This window comes from Nerophis ophidion, linkage group LG01 (genome assembly GCF_033978795.1).
Source record: "Nerophis ophidion isolate RoL-2023_Sa linkage group LG01, RoL_Noph_v1.0, whole genome shotgun sequence".
In the NCBI taxonomy this organism is placed as follows: domain Eukaryota; kingdom Metazoa; phylum Chordata; class Actinopteri; order Syngnathiformes; family Syngnathidae; genus Nerophis; species Nerophis ophidion.
Genome location: NC_084611.1, coordinates 38,358,065 through 38,368,734, shown reverse-complemented (window position 1 = coordinate 38,368,734; position 10,670 = coordinate 38,358,065). Strand labels below are relative to the sequence as shown.

At 40.6% G+C, this 10,670-nt stretch overlaps 1 protein-coding gene across 1 annotated transcript in view; it reads left to right on the top strand.

The window, feature by feature from the left end:
- The window catches only part of pcsk5b (proprotein convertase subtilisin/kexin type 5b), a 305,406-nt gene that overhangs the window by 278,057 nt on the left and 16,679 nt on the right, over window positions 1–10,670 (top strand). The window contains exons 32-34 of the mRNA XM_061902184.1: window positions 4,568–4,801; window positions 4,864–5,044; window positions 9,791–10,008. Of these exons, the coding sequence (XP_061758168.1) occupies window positions 4,568–4,801; window positions 4,864–5,044; window positions 9,791–10,008 (633 nt within the window). The remainder of the gene's footprint in view (window positions 1–4,567; window positions 4,802–4,863; window positions 5,045–9,790; window positions 10,009–10,670) is intronic.

Here is a 10,670-nt window from a genome sequence, read left to right as displayed (position 1 = left end):
GGGTTTCACTATGTAAGGCGCTTTGAGTCACTAGAGAAAAGCGCTATATAAATGTAATTCACTTCACTTCACAGATAGACAACATTCACACACTAAGGACCTTTTAGTGTTGCCAATCAACCTATCCCCAGGTGCATGCATTTGGAGGTGGGAGGAAGCCAGAGTAGAACCCACACAGTCACGGGGGGAACATGCAAACTACACACAGAAAGATCCCTAGCCCGGGATTGAACCCAGGACTACTCAGGACTTTCGTATTGTGAGGCACATGCACTAACCCCCCCGTGCTGCCCTTTTGTATTTAATTGAAGTTTAAAAGTTAAAAAATAAAATACCAATAACAGATTAAATGAAATAAATGAAGTACAGTATTTCCTTGAATTGCCGCCGGGGCACTAATTAATTTAAAATATCTTCCCACTCCAGCGTTTACCAAAGGCCTGCGGTAAATTTAAGCCTGCGCTTATAAATTTGCGTGTGATATAAGGATACCATCATGAAAAGCACATTTAATAAAGAAAATGTTATTATGGTCTTACTTTTACTTATAAATGAAGTCCATGCGCAGCTCCTTCTGATCAAAACCATCGATAACTTGTTTATAGAAGTCTTCCTTATCTTTCTTCAGTTTTAAAAGTCTCTCCGTCTCGATGGAGATCCTTTATTTCCTCCTGCTTCGATTGAAAGTCCAGTATAGAAAACAGTTTTATTTTAGTTATGTAATACTCCATGTTCAAAGTGCAAGAGAGAAGAAAAAATAAATGATCTCTCCTCACTTTTGCTGCTTGTTGTCACTTTTCTGCAGCCGAGTAGTCGCAAGAAGGATCACTAGCGCCCTCTACCACCAGGAGGCGGGAGTCATTTAATGACTCATATTTGACACACGCAGCTACAGTATATTAATAAAACATAGCTGCTTACTGTTCTTTTTAGCATATGCAATAACTTGGACCTTAAATCCTACTGAATAGCTCTTAATCTTCTTCCCTTTATGCAATTTCAAATTATTGAAATCAGCCTCCTCCAATTTGAAAATGATGACAGGTGAAGTGTCACTCGTGTCGTGAAGAGTTTGACCCGGCGAAAATTCTAGGCATATGCTAATTACTTCGTGAAATCAGTTTTATCCGGCGGAAATTCTAAACATGCGCTATTAAAAATAATATTTTGCGAAACGAGTTTGAGCCGGCGGTAATGCTAAGCATGCGCTAATTATTATGCGAAACAAGTTTGACCCGGCAATATTTCTAGGCAGGTGCATACTATATACCCGGTGGCAATTCAAGGAAATACGGTATGTATTAATAAGTTACTTAAAAGTTTAGTTCCATTCAAAGACTAATACATAAAATACAAATAAAATATATCAAAAACAAAATGTGTAATGAAATATTTATTGTTTTTTTTTTAAGTTTGTTTGAGTTTTTATTGGATTAATTAACTTTATTTTTTTTTTAAATACTCAAAATTAGACTTAGACAAACAATGATCCACAAGGGAAATTGTTCCACACAGTAGCTCAGTTACAATGATGGAAAAGATGGAAAGGACAATGCAGGTATAGACTAAAAGCAATATAACATATAAACGTAATATTTACACAATATATATACAGTATAGGATATATACTGATATATTATCCATCCATCCATTTTCTAGCGCTTGTCCCTTTTGGGGTCGCGGGGGGTCGCTGGAGCCTCTCTCAGCTGCATTCGGGCGGAAGGCGGGGTACACCCTGGACAAGTCGCCACCTCATCGCAGGGCCTGATATTTTATGTCTATATCACATATACAATGTATAACAATTACCATGTACCATATTAACAGTATATGTGACAGCTGCAGCATAAAATAGAGAGTAAATCCAGCAGAAAATAGATATTATAAACAAAGAGAAGTAGTTGACATAGAAAGTGTCAGGTCATAGACAGATATTTTATCTATTGCTGTATGGCGAGTGATTATACAGCTGGATGGAGTGCGGAATGAAGGAGTTCTTGAATGGAACACTGTAGGATCAAAGCTGAAGGAGCCTGTTGGAGTATGAACTCTGCTGTCCCTCAATTGTCTGGTGGAGTGGGTGGGCAGGATTGTCTATGATGGCCAGCAGTTTGTCCAGTGTCCTCCTACACCTCACTGACACAAACGCCTCCAACTGCTTGCCAATAGTTTGGCCGGCTTTCCGGATCAGTTTGTCAATCCGGTTTGAGTCCCTTTTGCTGGTGCTGCTGCTCCAACAAACCACTGCAAAGTACAGGGCACTGGCCACAACAGACTGATAAAAAATATACAACAGCTTGCTGCACACATTAAAGGACCTAAGCTTCCTCAGGAAAAAGAGTCTGCTCATATCCTTCTTGTAAAGAGCTTTGCAGTTGTCCTTCCAGTCCAGTCTGCTGTTCAAGTGGACTCCCAGGTACTTGTACTGCCCCACTACTGCCACCTCCCGGCCCTGGATCTTGATGGGCTCCACCGGGGTCATTCTCTTCTTGAAGTCTATGACCAGCTCCTTGGTCTTGTCCACATTAAGGACATACACACAAAATGGAACAAAACATAACTGTTTTATTAAACCTGTGTTAGCGGCCACTAATGTCCCTTGCAGAAAAAAAATATTTTATAAACTATCCATACAGCAGCAACCGGCTGAGTCATACCAAAGACTATAAAAATAGGACCCATTACCTCCCTGCTTGGCACTCTGCATCAAAGGTTGGAATTGGGGATTACATCACCAAAAATGATTCCCAGGTGCGGCCACCGCTGCTGCTCACTGCTCCCAGAGGGCGAACAAGGGGATGCAGAGGACAAATTTCACCACACCTAGTGTGTGTGTGACAGTCATTGGTACTTGTCAGGTTTAATCATCAATAACATCTATTAAAATCGACATGAAGCAAGGAAATAAACAGAGACGGGATTCAATTTGCTCAATTTGAGGAGAAATGTGTTGACCTGTAACCTCTAAGTGTCACCGACAACGGAAAAAGGTTCACGTCATCCACTTTTATTTGGATATTCCCTGTTTACATATTCCCATTGTTGCTTTTTATCTTTATTCTTATTGTAATATTGTTCTATTTTGTTTCCATTTATACCCCCATGATTTACTTTTTACTTGTTAAATTCGATCACAATTCTGTACACTGCTGCTGGAATTAAAATTTTCCTGAGGCAACTCTCCTGAAGGAATCAAAGTACTATCTATCCATCTATCAACAGCTGTTTCTAAATGAATGGGGGGTATGTAAACAGCCATTGTTTTCGGTCACATTAACACAAAAGAAAAAGATGCCTCGGGCTTGTACTGGTCCTGGATGGAGCTTGGATCACAATAGATAACCCCCTCCCCCCCGCGTCTCCTCCCATCATACACAGAGGAATTTTCCAAACCTTTGGCTTGTTGCAACAAAGACAGCCTCTTGTGGAAACTCAGAATGGAAAGTTTTTGGGATATTTTACATACAATTTTTCTGACGGTACTTTAACTTTGAACTTTAATACAAAACACACAAACAATCATACAATCTAAAATATGTTTTAAAAATATAACACAAGATCTAAAGTAATGTGAAACACATAATAGATGGATGGATGATTATAATACATACTTTAAAATATAATTATTACATTAGAACAATTCCTATTAATACGCATTTATACACATGATAACTTTCATCCTTGTCCCAGAATCCATTGTTAGCAATAGATCATAAGTCATTTTTGCGAGGGCTGTCCCTGTAGAGTGATTTGCCCTGAAACCGGATTAAAAGGGTTCACAGAGATTGTTAGACGCTAAGTGTTCATTTAGCTGCTGTGCAACAAATTTTTTCGAGGATTTTTGAAATAAAAGGAAGGTGACACCGGTCGGTAGTTTACCATGAGGTCAGGATCGAGGTTAGGTCTTCTGAGCAGAGGATCAATAACAGCTTTTTTGAATGCTCTGTATGTATATGTACCCTCTTGCTTAGCTAAAAAGGAACGATTAAATATAATAACCTACAATAATCAATTAAGAAAAATGAGGATAATTAAAAACATATTATACAAATATAAAGTCAATTAAAATGTAAAAAAACTAATCTAAAGAACTAAAATGCAGTAAAAAGTCCAATAGAATTTAGCAAGAAATTGGAATAAAATATAATACAAAATGTAATTAAATGCAGTAAAACTCAACAAAAATTAAATTTTAACTATGAAAAAAAATCAATATATTCAAAAATAAAAAATGGACAACTATGGTTTTAAATAGAATATAATTTATCATAAAATATATAATCATAAAATATTTATAAATTCCATTATAACGTCAATTAAACGGTCATAAAAATGTCATTTCAAAATGCTAAACATTCGATCGATTGCAATAAAAGTCAATTAAAGGTCATTAAAATTTGACAAAATTGCATAAGAACTAAATAAAATAAAAATAAAAAAAAAAGCAATAATGTTATAAAATGTTTTAAATATGTTTTATTTATTTATTTATTTAAACCTTGAAAAAAAAAAAAAGTGTTTCAAAAATATATTTCTTATCCATATTATTGTGTTCTGCCTGATCTAGATTGCGACCAGTCCTGTCTGACGTGTTCGGGCAACGAGCCGTCATCGTGCCTGAGCTGCCACTCCAACCACCTGAAGGACGTCAACGGTCACTGCGTGTGGTACGGCCAGTGCTCACCGCACACCTACATGGACTCCAGCGGGCAGTGCCAGCTGTGCCACCAGTCCTGCCGTCGCTGCTCGGGTCCGGGCCAGGACGGTTGCCTCAGCTGCCACCCCCCTCGCTTCCTGATGAGTGAGTATGTCGCGTGGACGTGCTCCATCAAGGTATTGACGCGGGACCTGTGTCCGTGGCAGATTCCACGTGCATCGCGCAGTGTCCGGTGGGTTACTATGGCGACGACAAGGACGAGGGTGTGTGCGAGCGCTGCCACTGGAGCTGCGCTTCGTGCGTGGGCCGCCACAGCGTGCAGTGTGCCGCCTGTAGACCAGACTACTTCCGGCAGGGAAGAAGCTGTGTGCAAACTTGCTCAGACAGGTAAGAAGAGAGAGCAGACACACCAACCACATTTATATTTACATGATAGACCAGGGGTACTTAACCTTTTTGATTTCGGGGCTCAACTTTTCCACTACTGAGGGGCCTAGGGCCCCATTCAAATGTTAACACCGAATTAAAGCTGCAAGCAGTGATGGACGGGACGAACTTTTGCTGGTGTTTCCTGCCTTTACCCATTCAACATATCTTTACCTGCACATTACCTACCTGCCCTCTATCCTGGGGTTACACTGGTGCTTCTTTCTGTCACCCATACACGCTAGTGCTGCCTGCCATCACCCATACAACATATCTTTACCTGCACATTACCTACCTTCTCTGTATCCTGGTGTCAAACTGGTGCCTCCTTCTTTTACCCAGTCAACATATCTTTACCCGCACAGTACCTACCTTCTCTGCATTGTGTGGTCACGTTGGTGCTTCCTGCTTTTAAGCGGCCATCTTGAGACGGCAGCAGCATCAGCGCAGCGGTTCTTTGAAGGCTCGTAAAATCAAAACCGGAGTAGTTAGAAAAACTCTTTCATCAACTTTTAATCAGAAGGTTTCAATCTCTCTCCTGTGGTAGTTTGAAGCCGACACAACAAACGCGCTCAGAGGAGATGATAATTGAAAAAAGGTGACAGGTTTTTACAAAACGTTTGTTTTAAAAGGGGTAATTGCCAACTTCCTGTTGATTTTTGCTGAAGGATGTCAATGAATGAAATGTAGGTCTAAGTGAGACCTACATAGAGGTTTTCGTTTCATGTCTCTACGACATTCCCACTGGAAGTTACATGCAGTTTTGTCCGTGTTTTTTTCCCAAAATAAATTTTGTCTGTGTTATTCCAAGGGGGTGCTAGAGCGCAATTCAAATATTAACACTGAATAAGTAATATTTCTTTTTTTAGTCATAATAATAATTATATCTAACTTACTTACAGTTCAGTCAAATGATATAAAAGCATATGTTAATCACAAAGATTATTATTGATTTAACACATAAAAACTAGGCTTAGGTCAGGCTGATTAGAAAAATAAATAGTAACCAAAGACGAAGAGAATCATAAATAACTAATACATTGACATACCATTATGTTTTGCTGAAATAAACTAAATTAATAATATTTTTGTTTAATAAACTGTCAATACAATTAAAGTGCAAATAAAAGCAAAGCTTTCTTTCTTTCACTTCTCTGTGACTTTAGCTCCAGACGTCTCCTGTGTGTATGAAATTGTCATTACTGCCACAAGTGGTGGAAAACTGTATTACAAAAAAGTACCGCTGCGGCCACAGCTAAGAAAGGCATATTTTTTTGGCGGCCCAACATCTGGTACGTTAGACAAGTGCAGACTTACCGTATTTTTTCGGACTACTAGTCCGTTTTTTTCATAGTTTGGCCGGGAGTGTGACATATACTCTGGAGCGACTTATGTGTGAAATTTGTGAAGACTGGTCGGCACAGTGCTGCCGGGAATGTCCATTCGTGGATGCGTAGAAAATGAATACAGCTAGAGGTAAAATACAATAAATTTATTCGAAATAACAAAAAGGAGCTCTGAACAGAAACACTGGAGCTTAAAAGGCAAACCAAAAACGCTAGTATGAGAACTAGGAAGTAAAAGTAAACAACTAAGCTGGCACGAAAGCACACAAAAACAGAAAAAACAATTCCTCAGCATGTGAGCTGGAATAAACAAATGGCTAATGTAAAATCTAGCGGGAATATACATACGAATTGCGTGAAAGCAAACGATCAAAACCAGACGTACAGTTGCGTGAGAGCAAACTATGAACCCAGAAAGAATGAACAAAGGTTGGCTTATATCGGAGGGTGATCATTTCATCGTTGGCGGTAATTTATAAAAACTGAGAAGGGCTGAACAAAAATGGCACCGAAAAGGAAATCACGTACTGCAGATTACAAACTGGATGTAGTGAAATATGCAGCAGAAAACGACAAGAGGAAGCGGCACATACCTTTGGAGTTGGCAGAGTTGTTTAGAAGCGACATCGAGGAATTATATTTCATGGGATGTATGGATTAGGAGTGACAGATTGTTTGGTAAACGTATAGCATGTTCTATATGTTATAGTTATTTGAATGACTCTTACCATAATATGTTATGTTAACATACCAGGCACCTTCTCAGTTGGTTCTTTATGCGTCATATAACGTACACTTATTCAGCCTGTTATTCACTATTCTTTATTTATTTTAAATTGCCTTTCAAATGTCTATTCTTGGTATTGGATTTTATCAAATTTACCCCAAAAATGAGACTTAAACTCCAGTGCGACGTATATATGTTTTTTTCCTTCTTTAATATGCATTTTCGGCTGGTGCCATGTATACTCCGGAGAGATTTATAATCCGAAAAATACGGTGGTTTGTAGATGTCAAAAGCAGGTCAAGCTTCTAGAGCAGGGGTCAGCAACCTTTACCACCCAAAGAGCCATTTTGACCCGTTTCACAAAATAAAGAAAACAATGGGAGCCACTAAACTCTTGAAATATAAAATGAAAGAACACTGCATACAGAGCTTTTTTTTTTTTTGCTTTGTGCTATGTATTAACCAGGGGTCTCAGACTTGCGGCCCGCACCTTAATATGAAAATTGAATGTTAGTGCGGCCCGCGAGGTTTAAAGGCCTCCTGAAACCCACTACTACCGACCACGCAGTCTGATAGTTTATATATCAATGATGAAATCTTAACATTGGAACACATGCCAATACGGCCTTTTTAGTTTACTAAATTGCGATCTTAAATTTCCCGCTGAGTTTCTTGTTGAAAACGTCGCGGAATGATAAGGGGACATGTAAGCTCAGCACCACTTACGGCTAAAAGTCGCCTCTTTTCATCGCATAATTACACAGTAATTTGGACATCTGTGTTGCTTAATCTTTTGCAATGTGTTCAATTAATAATGGAGACTATAAAGAAGAATGCTGTTGGTGGAAAGCGGTGCAGCTGTCTTTAGCACTGAGACACAGCCGGTGTTTCTTTGTTTGTTGTGAAGCTTTAACACAGAGCAGTCAAGCGAACATGTTTCTCTACGTCAACCAGCATGTTTTTGGATGGGAAAATTGTGATATATATCTTACCGGAGACGTCAGTGGATTAGGCGTCCTCCTGCTGTAGCTGTCAAAAAAGGCAGCCGTGAGCTTGGCTCCGCGGCTTATCTCTGAGACACTGGCGTTCACGGCAGCCATCTGACTTTGAGGTATGTCTTTACAATCTCACTAAAACACTATTAAAACAATAAGCAGATAAGGGATCTTCCAGATTTATCCTAGTAAATGTGTCTAATTACATCTGAAACGCTCACACTGCCGTAGCTTTTTATTTTATTTTATAATTATTTTTTTTCTAGTCTTTACCTATCAATATCCTCATCCAGGAATCTTTCATCCTTGCTCAAATTAATGGGGAAATTGTCGCTTTCTCGGTCTGAATTGCTCTTACTGCTGGTGGCTCGCATTATAAACAATGTGAGGAGCCCTCACACCGGTGACGTCACGCGCACATCGTCTGCTACTTCCGGTAACGGCAAGGCTTTTTTATCAGCGACCAAAAGTTGCGAACGTTATCGTCGATGTTCTGTACTAAATCCTTTCAGAAAAAATATGGCAATATCGCGAAATGATCAAGTATGACACATAGAATGGATCTGCTATCCCCGTTTAAATAAGAAAATCTCATTTCAGTAGGCCTTTAAATGAATGCCGTTTGACAAAATCACACTTGTCAGCCCTAGGCCTTTAAATGAATGCCGTTTGACAAAATCACACTTGTCAGCCCTCCCAAACTTTCCGGGAGACTCCCGAATTTCAGAGCAACTATTCTCACGAATGTCTGCTGATTTTTGCCCTTCAACATTAATACGAGCGTGCTATGGAGGTGCTGCCTTTACCGCCCTCTACAACATGTACAAATATCTAGCACAGCCCAGCCGCGAGTAGTATGTGGCTTCCACAGACACACTTAGACGACTGCAATACATACTTGTTCAACAGCCATACAGGTTACACAGAGTTGTGATATAAACAACTTTAACACTCTTACTGTCGGTTGAGGTGGGCGGGGTTGGGGGGGCTGGGCTTGGTGCTAGCGGGGGTGTATAATGTAGCCCGGAAGAGTTAGGGATGCATGGATTCTGGGCATTTGTTCTGTTGTGTTGTGTTACAATGCGGATGTTCTCCTGAAATGTGTTTGTTATTCTTGTTTGGTGTGGGTTCACAGTGTGGCGCATATTAGTAAAAGTGTTAAAGTTGTTTTATATCACAACTCTGTGTGACCTGTATGGCTGTTGAACGGGTATGCCTTACAGTCACGTTCGAGTATCAACAGAGGCTGCATACTACATGTGACCGACTGGCACGCAAATAGCGGGCGTGACGTTTTAGAGGGTTGTAAAGGCATTGCCGTCAGGGCACGCCCTCAATTTTGTCGACTAAGTGAAAATCGGAGAATGTTGGCCCCGGGTGATTTTTGGCTGAGACGTATAACTCCGGAAATCTCTCGGGTTAACCGGGGGGGTCGGCAATTATGCAGCTGAGCCACATTAGAGTGATCAAAGAGCCGCGGGTTGCCGACCCCTGTTCTAGAGACAACACAATGTCACAGACCTTGTGGCTTGTGCAGCCCTTTGAGACACTCGTGCTTCAGGGCTATATAAGTAGACTTTGATTGACTGACGTAGAGTTACACAAAAAGTGATGCCATTGTGTAACGTTTCCTTTGCAGTCATTTTGGCAACACCAGCATCATGGAGTGCGAGCGCTGCGACCCCGCGTGCAGACGGTGTCAAGGTCCCACCGACAGCGACTGCCTGACCTGCCGGGACGGCTTCGTCTTCATGAAGCAAACCGGTCGCTGCTTGAAGACCTGCCCCCCAGGATACTACCAGCACAGCTGGTCCAAAACCTGCCTCAAGTGCCATCCCACCTGCAAGACCTGCACAGGTTGTTGGCTCTTTTTCTTCTTTAAAAACATTTCATAAGGACGACTCTTTAGGAATTCCTGCAGTTTTTTTTTATTGCTGAAGTTTCCAACCTTAATGATGCAGCAGTGGGGAGTTAATAACCTTAACTATTCAACAGTCCTTATGACATGAGATGAATCGTATTGATTTGTCTCAAGTCAAATATCTTCATTTCCTGCCCCATCTACAGTACATCATACTGTGCTGCTGTATCCATTGAGCTTTTTGTAAATCAGGGGTCTCAAACTAAATTTACCTGGGGGCCACTGGATGCAGAGTCTGGCTGAGGCTGGGCCGCAAGAAAAGATTTCTTAAAAAAATATATTTTTAAATGTTTTTTTATTTTCAACACACAAAAAAACATAAATGAAACTGCGACAGTATCTTTCCGTCATGCGGGTTCCATGGACCACCAAGGAAGGGCATGCTTGTTCAGGTTTGACTCTTGTTTATTTTTCAAATAAAGAAAGTATTTTGCGCCGTCGTCGCTCCCACTGTTCGCTCCTCCGTCTTGCTCTTCAGCCGCCCCAGTCTTCGTCGTCTGAGTCTTGCTCTCTGTCGCTTTCGCTTCTCATCCACTGCTGCAGGCTCTCCAACTCCTTCTGCCTCCATCTCTCCTCCTTCTCCCCTTTTATACATTGA